The sequence below is a fragment of the Schistocerca nitens genome, chromosome 7 (assembly GCF_023898315.1).
Source record: "Schistocerca nitens isolate TAMUIC-IGC-003100 chromosome 7, iqSchNite1.1, whole genome shotgun sequence".
NCBI classification, from domain to species: domain Eukaryota; kingdom Metazoa; phylum Arthropoda; class Insecta; order Orthoptera; family Acrididae; genus Schistocerca; species Schistocerca nitens.
Window position 1 is genome coordinate 266,745,823 of NC_064620.1, and position 17,804 is coordinate 266,763,626.

A 17,804-nucleotide genomic window follows, 5' to 3' on the forward strand; every position below is an offset into this window, starting at 1 on the left:
AAGTCTCTGTAGAAAGCAAGCAACCAATGTTGACATAATGTTTTCAAAGTATATGCAAAGGAAAGATTTATGAATGAATACTACTACTTAATCAAACAATGGAAAATCCAGGATGGGATGTAACAATATTGAAAAGGAAAGCTGCTACTCACCATATAGTGGAGATGCTGAGTCGCAGATAGGCACATTTATACCATTAATACTACTACTTATAATAGCCAATTAAAGGAAATCGCTAGAGAAACAATATTTTTCAATATCAAAATAACTTAATTTTGTCATCTAGCTGTATCCTGAGGAATTATCTACTATACTCACAACAACATGAAAGAAGAAATGAGCACAATAAATAAATCATTCTTCTTTGGATTAATTTAATGAATATATATACATATATATATTTTAAGTTTTTAATGTCTGTATTTACAAAATACATCCTGCGGGCTTTGTAACTTTGAAACAAATTGTAAAGGAACCAATTTTAAACTGAATGTTACATAGACTTTGTACAATAAGACTTCATAATCGTACCCCACCATTAACAATTCTACTGTAGAGCTCTTCATTTAAAGGCACATAGGCACCCTTATCCAGGAAGTACATTCTGTCCTTAACTGTGCTTGGATTATATCCCTCTACTTGCAGTTCCCGTTTCTTCAGTTTATATGTTCCTGAAAGAAAAATATACAGTAGAGTCACATGGTGCAGAGTAGAGATTTATAGTTGTCTAAATATTTTAACTCATTTACTGTTTATCGCAAAGACAACAGTGAAAATAAATCAGTGTTTGGGGAAGAAGTATTATAATTAGCACTTCCTTTCCATGTAAAAATTTCTTAGACCTTAAATTTTAACAGTTTCCAGTTTCTTAGAACATCATTCTCATTGCCCAGCATGACAGAGCACATTGTAGAAAGCAAGAAAAAGGACAGTATCATACATGCATAGTGATTATAAGGCAACAAAGAGAACAAAAGACAGAGAGAGATTGCAGGTAATACAATATAGAGACAACATTTCGTTTTATGCCGATGTATCAGTACTGGTACTCAACTTGCTCATTCCTTGGAAAGTAAGAACCACATTACTTGACACTTCAGCCATTTTCCTCTGCTTATTTGCTACATTAAGAACCTGTGTCACTATGAAGACCAAATAGTGACGGACAAGATAGGACCATGGTAAAGCTGTGGATCCACATCTGCATGACATTTTGGACAGTTTTTATATTATTAGTGACATACTGGGTTATTTGTTGTATCCTAGGGTGCAAAAGGCACAGGTAGACCAGACCTGCTTTTCATTTGCTGGTTGGAACAAGGACTGCTTTCCAATACTGCCTCCATTACCACTGTTTTGTCTGTAAATTGACATGTTTTTCTGTACAACTACTGGTTTCGATCATATTTATACAAAGATGTGTGAAACACTGATTACAGACCAATAACAATGGCTTTCTGTGTAAGCAAAGGTTCAGTTAATATACACTGTTGTACTTCAATGGTAAATTAGCATAAGTTTAATTTCTGCAATTTTGCTTTCGAATATATTTGTAGTGCCCACGCAGTTCGTCATTTGTAGACTTCCTGCAACAGCCCTTGGCCAAAAAGGTAGTTTTGAATGGGTGCATGTCCAAATTAGGCATGGGCGGGAACAGGACTACCTCCCTTCTTCCAAAATATGAATCAGTGTGGGGCTATTACAGATATTGTCTTATGGAAATTAGATGTGCCTCTCAGGTGCAGAACTGTGAATGCCACTTAGAGCAGAAGGGCTACATAATCTCCAGAAATTTAGTCATACACAATTTGAAATCAAAAAGAAGTTGCCAAACATTACACAATAGAAGCCACAGTGTGAGAGACATAATTTGGAACCAAGTAGCTGACCTTTGCCATGCTTTTAAATATTTATTTATATAGAATGCATGCAACAAAGAATCTTAGCAGAGAATTATAAAACCTTTTCCACTTCATTGGCTGCCTGGTACAGTGACCATTGTAATTTATTTCAAGAAGAAAACAGTTTTGGTTGCAAAATAATGATTATTTAATAATGTTTTTCACCCTTTTGATGGATCACATTACATAGTATTCTGCAAATAAGCCCCAGAAGGGTGAAACACATTACTAAATAATCAATATTTTGCCACCAAGACTGGTTCCTTTATGAAATAACAGAGGATTTGTTAAAATTTTTACACAGGAAAATATATTTACATGTAGACACATTGCTCAACATGCAGGAAAAATTATATACAAATAGCATATACAAATTGCAAACCTTTACATGAGCAACAGAAAATTCAAAGGTTCCAAGAAGCTAGCATGAAGTGTCATCACACATCTTCCTTCTGGAGGTCTTTCTTTTCATAGACTGCTTACTCTAAACTATTGTTTCATTTAAGATTTAAAGTTTGTAAAAGAATGTATTCTAACACTCACTTGTTACAGTATTTCTGTCCTACTTACCTAATAACACATAAAAATCACTCCAAGGAGCTACAAAAATATGGGCATACTAGTGTATACTTCTTCCAATCATTTAATTCTGTCTGTCTTTCTGATTTATATTTTCTCTATTGGAAATGGAAGGAGCTTAAATAATTAAAAGGTCTGAATTGTTCAATTACACAAACTGTGAAGAACACATAGTAACTTAATTTTTTAGTAATTTTTTAACATATCTGTTTAAGATTTTCAGATATTTGCATACATAATCTGATTTTGGATTGTTTCATCAAATATTTATTGTTCCTATACACTGAGCAAAGGTGCAAACCCTCAGCATGCCATGTTGGTTTATACTGGTTTCCCTCTACCACTTAAGGCAAATGCTGGGATGGTTATGTCTTTTTTGGTAATGATACAGCTTTTATCTGTTGTTTTCAATTTTGTAACCCATGGTATAAGATCTGGATTAGGGTAGCATACCTCACTCCCTGCATCCAAAATTTGAGAAGCATGTGGCTAAATATTATATACATACTTCCATTTGCCATATTCAGAGGACTGTGTGGGAATCAGAGATCAGAGTGAGGAAGCTTCTTCACAGACAAGCTGTCAGTCCCAGGAGCTGTGTGTAATGGGGAGCATGCAAGCTTGAAATGAAGCATGTTTAATCCAACCATTTAACATGCTACAGACACCTGTCATTACTTCATTAGCACAAATATAGAATCATGACTGCACCATAAGTGTACAAGAATTTATAAACATTTATATTTGGTAAAGGATTTCATACTCTTATTATTACAGATATACTGTCTCCAACCAGGAACATTGTGGTGTAATTGTTTTCACATAAAGTTAATTAATTTGAAAGATATCAGGATTTGAAGACATATTTTCATAATGAAGGAAAAATACATCTGCCGAAATTCATACCCAAGAACCAACAACCTATCTAGCTTTGTAGACCAGCTATTCTGATTCTGAGAAAATGATGCATTTTGCTTAAATTTTTGTAATTCCAAAGTTATTCATTAATTAATATGTGATTTCAAGACACCAACAATTTTTAAACCTTATAAAACTTCAAAATTTTGTTATGATAGATTTCCCATATTTTGATTTTTGAAGGAAACATCCAAAGTTTCAAGTTTTGTTAAATAAATTATAAATGGAAGCTATCTTGGAAGCCAGGGAATTTTTGTTAACATGAAGTTGTGGTATCACTACAATATCAAAAAGTTGTGCCCTGTGATTCTGTAAAACATAAGGGTACAAAACATTGCATACATAAAGTAAATGGTTCTAGAAATCTGAGCTGGTGACCTTTGTAATTTCTCTCTTTTGCATCATCAATTAATGTGGCATTCTCTCGCAAATGACAAAAAACCTTGAAGTGATGCATTACCCCCAAAGGGTGAGACTATAAACAGCTGGACATGAGCGAGGAGCAGTGTTTCAGGCTGTGAATTCATGGGAGCATGGACTACATTAGCAGTAATGGTGAAAACGTATGCGAAGTGTACCACGCAGGAATACTATCAGAATTGTCAACAACTATATCAATTTTGCTCCCCTGCCATTGTCATCGTATTATGTACTGAACCTTTAACCATGTTTATGTATGTCATAGAGCAGTGAACAGTTATTATGGTGCATGTATTCCTAGACAGTGTTAGTGAATCACTCTGGCATCATCACGATTATACGAGGTGTGATCAAAAAGTAATGGGAATTTTTTCCAATCTTTTGAACTAGGATGGTGGGGTAATTACACCCAGTGAAGGGAGGACAAGGTGAAAATGGTGAAGTACAAGGTTATGACTTTCTAAAATCATGCCCTGAGGTGAGGTCCATTCTGTCTGACATTTTGCCCACCACACTTAGAATAGCTTTTTGTCAACTCCCTCCCCCAATCTCCACAATATCCTGGTCAGACACCGTGCTGCTTCTGCACCCATTTGTCTACCATATGGCTCCTACATCTATGACCGTACATGCTGTAAGACTTGTGCTATGCACCCTCCTACCACCACTTCTACCAGCCCTGTAACTGGCAAAACATACACCATCTTAGGGAAGACCAACTGTAAAAAGATACATGTCATGTACCACTGTTATTTAATCACTGTTTAAGCTTCTACATTGGTATGACTACCACCAAGTTATCAGTTAGGTTGGATGAGTGTAGATAGAGGGTGCAGACTGGCAACACATAATATCCAGTTGCACAGAATGTTCTACAACATGACCTCTATGCCTGTTTCACCACACGTGCCATCTGGATTATTCCCCAAGACACCAGTTTTTCAGAGCTATGTGAGTGGGAACTGGTGTTAAACAATATCCCTATGGTTCTCGCCACACGCATGGCCTTAATTTACATTAATTTCTTCAGCCTCAACCTTTTCTTTCTGTAACTATTCCTTTCTTTGCTCCCTTTTAGTTATTCTATATCTTTAATTTTCTAACTTGTCTATCCCCTCCACACATACACACATCTGCCCACCTCAGGTTTACCACATATAATGCACTTAGCTTTCTGCATCAATTTCTGTTTTGCTTATTACGCTATCTTCCACCTTTAAGCTCTCAGGTTTTCAAATCTCCTCCAATGCTGTCCCCAACAATCAGTCTTTCTTTCTCATCCTGTCTGGTAAGTCTACCCTGACTGGATGTTCTTGACAACTTTTCTGAATTCTACCCATTTCTTAAATCTAGCCAGTCCTTTGCCTTCATCCCTCTTCCTTTCCCTTCAACCCTTCCACTAGAAGATGGAGCCACTGGCTCTGAAAGCTTGCCCATTTCCTTAACTTTTATATGTATTTTCTCCTGTCGTTGCTTGGTGAGAAGATTTTTTTGTCTATTAAACTAGCTTAGCGCCCACTGCTTTGCTCACATATACTGTATGGCCTGGAGAGATTCTTTTTTTTCTGTTTTTATTTAATCAAATTTTTAATTTGTTCACAAACTGCAACACATTCTAAGCTTTTCACACAAATTAAGGCCCTATAAGCATGGCCTTTTGTGAATGTACTTCTGACCAAAATGTGATTCTGGTAGCAGGATTCCAAAATTTTTGTTAATCATGCCTTTTGTCTTCTTGTGGAAAAATTTCCATAGCCACTTTCATTCCCTAACAAACATTTCTTTACACATTACCAAGAAGTGAAATACCAGTTTTCATAAACAGAGCTGTAAAATTTTTTTACAGTAATGAAATATTTTCTGAAGAAAACTTTCATCCCCTATTGCACCCCCTTAGAGGCTGAATTTCCAGAAACACTGAAACATGTATTTTTGTTATTATTATTATTATTATTATTATTTATTTCTAACCAAGAAGTCAAATACTAGTTGTCATAGAGGTTGCCTTAAAAATCCTTTAGTAATTCTTCAATAATTATTTATTTTCAAAAAACTTTCACCCATTATTTTACCCTCTTAGTGGTTAAATTACCAAAAAGGCTGAAACACATATTTTTTATTTTCTGACTGAGAAACCAAATACCAGTTTTCATAGTTCACTAGCTTCAAAATTTCCTTAATAGCTACATACTTTCAAAAAGCCTATCATCCTCTATTTCATCCCCTTAGGAGTGGGATTTCAGACAATTTATTCTTAAATGATGCCTACAGTATAAGATCTACACCCTCTCCAAACTTTCAAGTTTCTGCCCTTGGTTGGGCTGGCGATGATGAGTCAGTGAATCAGTCTGACCCTATTTCACCCCCTTAGTGGCTGAATTTCTGAAAACAGTGAAACGTGTATTTTTTTATCTCTAATCGAGAAGTCAAACAACAATTTTCAAAGATTTAGGTTAAAAAACGCTTGCGCAGTGAAATATTTTCATGAATCTTTTCACCCTCTATTTCACCCCCTTAGGGATTGAATTCTCAAAAACAGTGACATGCACATGTTTCTTTATAACAGAGAATCCAAATACAAATTTTCATTGATTTAGCTTAAAAAATGCTTGTACAATGAAATATTTCCATAAAACTTTCATTCCCTATTTCACCCCCATAGGTGTTGGATTTCCAAAAACAGTGAAACACTTATTTTCTTATTTCTAACTGAGAAGCCAAATTTATATTTTCATAGCTCCAGCTTTAAAAATGCTTTCACAATAATATCTTTTAATACAAAATCTCATCCCTTATGTCACCCCTTATAGGTTCAGTTTTCCAAAAACACTTTAGTAATTCTTTCCCCTCACTATTTGAAGTCAAATACTAGTTGTCATAGAGGTTGCCTTAAAAATCCTTTAGTAAGGATTTTCCTTAATCTTTCTTCTAAGATAAGTCATAAGGTCAGTATTGCCTCACGTGTTCCAACATTTCTACGGAATCCAAACTGATCTTCCCCGAGGTCGGCTTCTACCAGTTTTTCCATTCGTCTGTAAAGAATTCGTGTTAGTATTTTGCAGCTGTGGCTTATTAAACTGATTGTTCGGTAATTTTCACATCTGTCAACACCTGCTTTCTTTGGGATTGGAATTATTATATTCTTCTTGAAGTCTGAGGGTATTTTGCCTGTTTCATACATCTTGCTCACCAGATGGTAGAGTTTTGTCAGGACTGGCTCTCCCAAGGCCGTCAGTAGTTCCAATGGAATGTTGTCTACTCCCGGGGCCTTGTTTTGACTCAGGTCTTTCAGTGCTCTGTCAAACTCTTCACGCAGTATCATATCTCCCATTTCATCTTCATCTACATCCTCTTCCATTTCCATAATATTGTCCTCAAGTACATCGCCCTTGTATAGACCCTCTATATACTCCTTCCACCTTTCTGCTTTCCCTTCTTTGCTTAGAACTGGGTTTCCATCTGAGCTCTTGATGTTCATACAAGTGGTTCTCTAATCTCCAAAGGTCTCTTTAATTTTCCTGTAGGCAGTATCTATCTTACCCCTAGTGAGATAAGCCTCTACATCCTTACATTTGTCCTCTAGCCATCCCTGCTTAGCCATTTTGCACTTCCTGTCGATATCCTTTTTTAGACATTTGTATTCCTTTTTGCCTGCTTGATTTACTGCATTTTTATATTTTCTCCTTTCATCAATTAAATTCAATATTTCTTCTGTTACCCAAGGATTTCTACTAGCCCTCGTCTTTTTACCTACTTGATCCTCTGCTGCCTTCACTACTTCATCCCTCAGAGCTACCCATTCGTCTTCTGCTGTATTTCTTTCCCCCATTCCTGTCAATTGCTCCCTTATGGTGTCCCTGAAACTCTGTACAACCTCTGGTTTAGTCAGTTTATCCAGGTCCTATCTCCTTAAATTCCCACCTTTTTGCAACTTCTTCAGTTTTAATCTACAGTTCATAACCAATAGATTGTGGTCAGAGTCCACATCTGCCCCCTGGAAATATCCTACAATTTAAAACCTGGTTCCTAAATCTCTGTCTTACCATTATATAATCTGATACCTTTTAGTATCTCCAGGATTCTTCTATGTATACAACCTTCTTTTATGATTCTTGAACCAAATGTTAGCTATGATTAAGTTATGCTCTGTGCAAAATTCTACCAGACGGCTTCCTCTTTCATTTCTTAGCCCCAATCCATATTCACCTACTATGTTTCCTTCTCTCCCTTTTCCTACTGATGAATTCCAGGCACCCATGACTATTAAATTTTTGTCTCCCTTCACTACCTGAATATTTTCATAGGTGTAGCTTCAAAATTACTTTAATACTGATATTTTTTTAAAAAAACCTTCATCCCCTACCTAAAGCGACTAGTATTCACATCTGGGATAACGCCTGCCTGCGGTGTTATGTAACCAAGGTTGTTCGCTCCCTATATAAGCGGGCAGTGCACACCAGTGGAACCATTCCGCTGTGAGCTCTATCTGCAACAGCATTGAAGCACTATGCCTTGTCGACGTGTATATTGTCAATGCCGCCACTGCATGCCTGTCTACAAACATATTATTAGCCTCAAGAATAAACTTCACTTTCAAAAAATCCCTTCTTAAATGACACCTGCAGTATAAGATCCACACCCTCTCCAAATTTCAAGAATCTATCCTTAGCAGTTTGAGCTGGGTGATGATGAACCAGTCAGTCAGTCAGGACATTGCCTTTTATGTACAGAAGAAGATTACAATACATACTTGCATGTACAGATAAACAGACATTGTTGGCAATAGAAACCATCCAAAATTATCTCAAAATAAAAGCACTGAAGGCAAATAACCAAGCTTCTGCTGTGCTAGGTATAGATGTTCTACCTACTGGCGACATCTATATCAAACACAGCGGAAGCCAGGTTACTCGCATTCAGTGAATTTATTCTGAAGTAATTACAATATATTTTGAAAAATTTATTATTCTCATTCAGAGAGCTCTAGTATCATGTGCATCATGTTGGTAATTCTTCGTAATCATTAGATGCACAAATTAATAACATAGTATGTACACTTAATACCTTAATAGGTCTACAGCCTGGAGTGAAAGAAAAAGTTGTAAATAATAAGCGTAAGTGGCTTGCCGTGCCCCAAGAATTACAGTCCTTGGAATATGGTCTGAGCTTCAAGCTTATGTCAAAGGCGTGTGTCCTGTTTCCCGAGATTTTGAGAGCTGATTTTTTTGATAGTTCCTTGATATCATTTGAAAATGTCCAATTGTGATGTACTAACAAATTTTAATTTTGAACAAAAACAGTATAGTCACAGCAAAATTGTCATTTTAACATTTACCAGGTTCAACGTGTAGAACTTAATATAAACCCGTAATTATTAAATTTTCTATTTTGGTAACATGTTGTTGGTAATATTGGCCAGTAGAACACAAAAATAACGATAATATATGGATAAAAATAGGACACCCAAGTTGTTTAAATTTTTGTTTTATTGACATTGAATCTGCAAGAGTTGCTCTCCATTCTAATGTATATTTATCACAAATAAACACTAGTACTACTGCATCATGCAGTAGTATCAAGAATGGAAAGTCATCTCAATTCTGACAATCTTAATAATGCCAGTCAGCAGACCTATATTTTGACTGCTAGAACACTTTTGTGATTGTATTTAATGACTGTTCACGAACCTAATCAATTCAAGTCAGCACAATTTTAGAAACAATAATGTTGCTTGTTCACTTTATTCACAAGAACCTGAAAACTACTGTGCAGTTTGATGTATGCCATGCTGCTTCTCTTCTGCATGGCTTTTGATGTAACTATGTTTGTATACAATGTTTGATTAGATATGTAACTTTACTGAGTCCTTATTACTGTGTATAGCTCAATATATAACTCTAGCTGGAGAATTATTGAAACGTAATGTGCAACTAATCTCAGATCAGAGACAGGTGGGTCACTGCAGCACGGCATACATACACGGCACAATGAGGTCTTTATAACCATCAGCCACCAATGTAATCATGTAGCATCTGTTGAAAACTGTTGTGACATTCCAATACGATTTGTAGAAGAGAGTAACTAGTTACTGCGTATGTGTTATAACTAATTACAAGGAGATGATAATAGTGTACATCAACAGACAGGTAAGATTATGACCCCGGTACTGAATATTTTGATATATAAGTGTAAATAAATGGGAAATGTTTGTTTAAAAAATGTCAATGAAATGTTCACACTTCTCTTCTCGCTGTCAGAAAAATAAATGACTAGTGGTGTAGTTAACCACAGTTGTCTCATCCAGAGATCGACTCATGAGCCCCCATGTGCACCTGCGTGAATAAAAACACTGAATAATGCAAGACAAAGACTGTTTCTAGAACATCCTAATGTGTGGCGGATTGTCCAGGGACTACCCAACGCATCCTTTGCATTAACTCAAATGAAACTAGCCTCAAGTTTAATAAATATGCAGGCAGGAATTTGCGATGAAATAATGTTCACTTTTCACAGACTGAATTTATTGCACAAAATTTAAAAGAAATATCCATTCACAATGTTCGCAACAGTTTATTATTAATATAATACAGTCAGTGTGAGAACTTAAATTGACCAGCATTGTGTGTTCTGTTAACCTTTAGAAAATCCACAAAAAATATTTGAAGTAGATCAGCACACTGCTAAGTTGAAGATTCTATAATCACGAATGACCAATATTTTTAATTGCAAATCACCACTGACAATAACTGCCGAACAGTTCGTAGATGTTTAGACTAAGTCACCTAACCCAAAACTATTCAGAGTCATCATGTTGAAAAAGTTCTATTACTCATACTCTTTGATTTCACTATCACTGTTTTACAGACATGTGCTCATATTCTATTTATCAACATAAGCCTGTTTTTTTTAATACGACGTGCTCCCATGATTATTTATTGATCTGTTACAAGATGGTGATTTTACTTCTGGAATGTCATGGGGAACCAATATTTTTCTTAATTTATGGCCAACTTTGAACTTGACAACTTAACTGTCATGCAATACATGTAAAAGACAAAAAATCAAATACTTGAAACTGGCATAAAAGGCTGAAACCTGGATTGTACTTAAATAAACAATAAAACAATCAAATAATGGCATGTCCCTTTAAAAGTATAAGTCTTTGTGATTGACACTCACAAAATGTTTACAAGTTCTGACCAAGATTCACATGACACAAATTTTTCTAATTCCACACAAGATAAAAATATTTCAGAGATCCTCACGATTTTCACACTTGAAACTTTTACAAGTCCATGATCAAACACTTAGAAAATATTTCAGTTACACACACAAGGAGACTTCCAGCTGCATTTACTGACTGTGCAAACTTAAGATGACATTTTGGTATCTGATGGGAGTGACCTTAAGTGGGACAAGCCTTTTCTGTCACTCCAATCAGTCAATGTGTTGAGTGTCAATTTAGTTCATGCAGATTTTACGTCCCATCTGTATGCAAACTCCACTCCAACTGCCTGTGTGTGTGTGTGTGTGTGTCCCTGTCCCATGCGAAAATGGCCACCATTATTTATCATTATTTATACCGTAGCACTGATGTGAGTCAAGCACGTGCACTACTGACTTTCGGAAACATTTATAAACTATAAATTTTATGCTGTAAATACATATCACATATAAAGCTGGATGCAAATTTCATCAGCTTTTCTGCTGCTCGTAGTTGTAACGATTTTCTCACAAAGAGCGTTTTTGCTCACATGGACACTGTTTTGCATGATTATATCACTAATAAATATTAAACAGTTAAACTAATTACAGTTATACATCTGTTTGCTAATGCTGCTTCTACCTTCACTGCTCATTGTTTTATTTATTAGAAAATTCACTTTTACATGCACAGGTTATACATTCTGGCCTATAAATTGAAATACAAAATAACACAGAAAATCTATTAGAACAGTTACGTAGTGCTTACTGAACCCTATCCATTGACACAATGACTGTGTGAATCACTTAAGGCATTAATGAGTTATTAATAATTGTAGAAAATTTGATATCCAAAATATTTAACATTTGATAAGTTGTGAACTAAATTTCATAGCAAGGGTGCATCTTTGTTCATGCATTCATCCAATTTTTGTCTTTAAAACTATGTGACTGGTTTTTTGTCACTGGTTTATTCAGTTTATATTTAGTTTCCCTCATTTCATATTGTCTTTTTTCAGTTGGTTCAGCCATGGTGGCTATCCTCCCTGGTCAACTCAGACAGTCAGGTTTTTCCCACCACACAGCGACTGTTTCCGGCTAGCTGACGCACAGTCTGTATTTCTCATACTTTGATCTCTGCCAATCATGTATGAAAGGTGCCACCCCATGCTGACCACACCAAAAAGCTCATGTGGCCTAGCACACATCCTTCACAACTGTCAAGAAATGCTCTTTCAGCTGTCATAACACTCCCAATTCGGCTGTTAGTGCTACAACAGAACACATGTAATCTGTCGCACCTGTTGTTACTGTTTCTCATAGGCCTTTTTGGGAAGTACTTTCTCAATGTAAACTACCATATAAAGACATGATGTTGTCTAACATTGTACTGTGTGAGGTGACACAGTGGTCAACACATTGGATCCACACTCAGGGGGACAACGGTCCAAACCCGCATTTGGCCATCCAGATTTAGATTTTTTGTGATTTCCCTAAATCGCTCCAGACAAATATCCAGGTGATTCCTTTGAAGTGGCACGGCCGATTTTCTTCCCCATCCTCGACACAATCTGAGCTCACACTCTGTCTCTAATGACCTTAATGTGAACAGGACGTTAAACACAGTCTTCCTTTGTTCCTTGTCTAACGTTGTTACCAAACTCAAAAAGTTCTTGACCAATTACCTTCAAATTTTTATACCATACTCCAACAAACTTTCAGATGGACAAAACTATATAGCTTTTTAAAAAACTATGTACAGGTGTTTTGTTAAAACCAATAGGGAGAAAAGAAATACTGTACTGTGAGAATGTGCAGTTTTGTTTTCTCTCTTGCAGCATTTTAATTACAATATCAGCATTTAAATCATTAGACAAACTGTTTCTCCTAGTGATATTTTTCCACCTTGTATGTAATTCTAAACAAAAATTGTACATCTAACAATGTGCTCTTCTCTTTTCTCCCTCACAGTCAGTTTGGACAGAATACATGAAAGTTGTGTTTTGGATTAAGGCCTATGATTAGGTTACTACAACAGAATCTAAATTGTCTGGAAGTTTGTAATCTACGTTTTCACAGATGTGAAATACTGTCATTGAAGTTGCTGTCCTCACAGATCCAGCTGCTGGAGAGGTCTCTCACACTCTCATACCCTGTATACCAGTTATCCCAACTGATTTCCCCTTTCATTTTACGCAACTTCAAGTTTAATGTACAATACCAATAAACAAGGTTAAAGGTCAGAGAGAGGGGGAAAGAGGAGGTGGACAGAGAGGGGCAAGGAGGAAATGGACATAGAGAGGGAAAAGGAGGAGATGGACAGGGAGGTAGGGAGGAGGACGTGGACAGAGAGAGGGGGAGGAGGAGATTAGGATGTGTGTCCAATTCCCATGCATGTTTAACATTGCTGGATTTCCTAATAGTCTGTAAATATTGTGTATGAGAAACGTCTTTATAAACATTTCAATAACATATTACTGCATGGACATCTACAAAACATATTATGCAAGTATAGTAGATTATAATGTGTACAAAACTATACTGAGAAACACACTTCCTGGAGTCCAGCCCTTGATGGGCAGACCAAGAGTCAAACTGAGGGCCTCCTAGCCACTGGGGCATCTGCCAGTGCCAGTCACCACCAGCCAGTTGCCAGACTGGTGTTCTCGCCTCGGATGCCTACATCTCTGTCACTATGACTGGGCAGGTCCTGGCCTCCTTGCTAGCAGCATACAACCCAGATTGCCATCACAGCACCTGACTCAGTGCCACTGGGAATGCTTACCATGCAGGGTCACTACATGCTTAGACCGTGCTGAGCTTAGAAGCTACTGATGTCTACATGGCTAAATTTCACTGCTGAGATCTGTGAGATGGTCCCTAACCATGCCCGTAGGACAAAGCGACTGCGGATTGGCACCACACTGTACCATGTGATGAGAGTGGGCAACTGTGGCCACTCTAAGCTTGTTGGAACAATAGTGTTTTTATGAACACCATCTGTCTAGCTGCAGATGCCTTACTCCTCAGACTCCAGTAGCCACCGCCAACCCATCAAACCCACAACATCCAGGTGGGGGAGCTGAACGCCATTCTGACAACACAAAGAATGGCTCTTCCACCCCTCCACAGTGGTGACTCTATTTTTGGAGTCACAAGCATGACAGAGAGGTGCTACCATCATCAGCAACGCAGTCGAGAGTAAGTCTCAGCACATGTATTCTAAGCCACTTGTGGGGTTCTTGTGGCTATTGTTACTGGGTTTTTCCTCTTATCACTGTCCTATTTAATTATGTCAGGAATAGATTTGGTTATGGTCGATGGGAAGGGCCCAAGGCCTGAATCAATGAAACTGTTTGTAATGCAGTGTAACCTGTGCTGCAGGAAGCAGCAAGTGAATTTCATGAAGTAAACTTAAGCATTTATGTACTGGACAAAAGTCAAAATGTGATAATACATCTCAACTATCCAGACATTTGTTCACAGAACTAGTGCTAGTTTTCAAGGCTAGCCAGGGAGTGGAACCTTGTAAGCTGTGGTAAGATTTTAAATGTATCTGAGTATCTGGTTTTAGCCACTGACGAGTATCAAAATGAATTCTGAGGATGTTGTGAGCCCAAGACTAACTGAATGTGTTTGCAATGAACTGAAGAATTAACTAGTTCCAGTTACAGCAACAGAGAGAATTCAGAGGGTTGAATTTTTTGAAAAGGGGAAGATTGTAACAGTGTAAATCTACACAAGAGAGCTTGATACTGTGAAAAGGTCACTTGCAACAATATGCTGGCATGAAATTATGTCACAGACCAACTGGGTGCCATTGTCTGCCTGCAAGCCAGTACCTGGCTAGTTACCAAAACAGGAACACTTCGGCATGCAGCACACATCTCATTTGTGGCAGTAATTCCACAAACAAATGGCTCTGAGCACTATGGGACTTAACGTCTATGGTCATCAGTCCCCTAGAACTCAGAACTACTTAAACCTAACCTAAGGACATCACACAACACCCAGTCACCACGAGGCAGAGAAAATCCCTGACCCCGCCGGGAATCGAACCCGGGAACCCGGGCGCGGGAAGCGAGAACGAGTAATTCCACAACAAACCCACTTTGGCACATATAAATACTGGCTGCCTGAGCAGGTAGATCATCAGATCGAATCACCGAGTCGGTGACCATCCCAGGATCGGCCTCCACTGTGAGCTGGCTACTACTCTACCATCATCCTTACAGGATCACCTGCTAGGGGTCCAGCCACCACTAGATGGGCTGAGAGTTGAACTGAGGCCCCATTACCCACTGAGCAACTGAGGCATCTGCCAGTCACCACAAGACTGTCTCCAGACTGAGATTCCTGCTCCAGATTATGTTTCTGTCATTCGCCACACCCAGGTGAACCCAGCCACCACACTAGCAGCATAACACCAGACCACAGAGCCAGCAACTGACACAGCACCATAAGAAATGTTTGCCATGAAAGTTTGCTCAGGCCATGCTGAGCATAGCAGCAACTGACATCTACATTACAACACTTCGTGTCGCGGTGCGTGAGATGATGCCTGACGCACTCGTGGGATACGGATATTGTGGCTTGATGCAAGGCTGTCACATGATGGTGGTACACATTGTAGCTGCTCTAAGCTTGTTGGAACAAAAAAGATTTTTTACACCATCTGTCTTGCTGCATTCTGTAGCCCTTGCCAGAGCCCAGGTGGGTGGGCCGAATGCCATACTGACAGCTGGAAGAATGCCTCTTCCACCCCTCAATAGCAGTCATTTCACATCACACCACTACAGTGGATATAACAAAGGGGGAGAAAATGCCAACCATGTTGTGATTGCTTTCATGGTATGAATATGGAATTTTACATTTTAGTTTCCAAACTATATGAGTACCATTGCTTCAAGATTGAATTCTCCATACACGCTTAATTGTATATTCTAAAAACAAAGATGATGTGACTTACCAAACGAAAGCGCCGGCACGTCGATAGACACACAAACAAACACAAACATACACACAAAATTCAAGCTTTCGCAACAAACTGTTGCCTCATCAGGAAAGAGGGAAGGAGAGGGAAAGACGAAAGGATGTGGGTTTTAAGGGAGAGGGTAAGGAGTCATTCCAATCCCGGGAGCGGAAAGACTTACCTTAGGGGGAAAAAAGGATGGGTATACACTCGCGCACACACACATATCAATCTACACATATACAGACACAAGCAGACATATTTAAAGACAAAGAGTTTGGGCAGAGATGTCAGTCGAGGCAGAAGTGCAGAGGCAAAGATGTTGTTGAATGACAGGTAAAGTATGAGTGGCGGCAACTTGAAATTAGCGGAGATTGAGGCCTGGTGGATAACGGGAAGAGGGGATATATTGAAGAGCAAGTTCCCATCTCCGGAGTTCGGATAGGTTGGTGTTAGTGGGAAGTATCCAGATAACCCGGACGGTGTAACACTGCGCCAAGATGTGCTGGCCGTGCACCAAGGCATGTTTAGCCACAGGGTGATCCTCATTACCAACAAACACTGTCTGCCTGTGTACATTCATGCGAATGGACAGTTTGTTGCTGGTCATTCCCACATAGAATGCATCACAGTGTAGGCAGGTCAGTTGGTAGATCACGTGGGTGCTTTCACATGTGGCTCTGCCTTTGATCGAGTACACCTTCCAGGTTACAGGACTGGAGTATGTGGTGGTGGGAGGGTGCATGGGACAGGTTTTACACCGGGGGCGGTTACAAGGGTAGGAGCCAGAGGGTAGGGAAGGTGGTTTGGGGATTTCATAGGGATGAACTAAGAGGTTACCAGCAACAAACTGTCCATTCGCATGAATGGACACAGGCAGACAGTGTTTGTTGGTAATGAGGATCACCCTGTGGCTAAACATGCCTTGGTGCACGGCCAGCACATCTTGGCGCAGTGCTACACCGTCCGGGTTATCTGGATACTTCCCACTAACACCAACCTATCCAAACTCCGGAGATGGGAACTTGCTCTTCAACATATCCTCTCTTCCCGTTATCCACCAGGCCTCAATCTCCGCTAGTTTCAAGTTGCCGCCACTCATACCTTACCTGTCATTCAACAACATCTTTGCCTCTGCACTTCTGCCTCGACTGACATCTCTGCCCAAACTCTTTGTCTTTAAATATGTCTGCTTGTGTCTGTATATGTGTGGATGGATATGTGTGTGTGTGCGAGTGTATACCCGTCCGTTTTTCCCCCTAAGGTAAGTCTTTCCACTCCCGGGATTGGAATGACTCCTTACCCTCTCTCTTAAAACCCACATCCTTTCGTCTTTCCCTCTCCTTCCCTCTTTCCTGATGAGGCAACAGTTTGTTGCGAAAGCTTGAATTTTGTGTGTATGTTTGTGTTTGTTTGTGTGTCTATCGACGTGCCGGCGCTTTCATTTGGTAAGTCACATCATCTTTGTTTTTAGATATATTTTTCCCACATGGAATGTTTCCCTCTATTAATTTATATCATTAATTGTATATTCTGTTTTACACCATAGTACCTGTGATAGGCAATTGTGGCAAAATTCTAACAATGACAGGCCATGCGTAAGGTGGCAAATGCTGCTTCACTCCAGCTGCAAAACTTTCGATATTGAGCAAACCCTCGTCATCGACGATTGCTGCCATACCAGCTTTCCCTTCAACATTTGGTATCTGAAACACAAATTAGTGTGTCAGTTGTTTTGTGGTGAAACTGTAAATTATTAATTAATTTCTTTACATTTGAGAGGTTCAGTGAGATATTAGAAGATGGAAATA

The 17,804-nt window shown here is 38.6% G+C and overlaps 1 protein-coding gene across 1 annotated transcript in view; it reads right to left on the minus strand.

The window, feature by feature from the left end:
- Nucleotides 1–396: 396 nt before the first annotated feature.
- The window catches only part of LOC126195402 (long-chain fatty acid transport protein 1-like), a 332,742-nt gene continuing 315,334 nt past the window's right edge, over nt 397–17,804 (minus strand). Inside the window, exons 11-12 of the mRNA XM_049933995.1 lie at nt 17,546–17,699; nt 397–671 (exon numbers count right to left, since the gene is read on the minus strand). Coding sequence (XP_049789952.1) covers nt 520–671; nt 17,546–17,699 — 306 coding nt within the window. The 3' untranslated portion in view covers nt 397–519. The remainder of the gene's footprint in view (nt 672–17,545; nt 17,700–17,804) is intronic.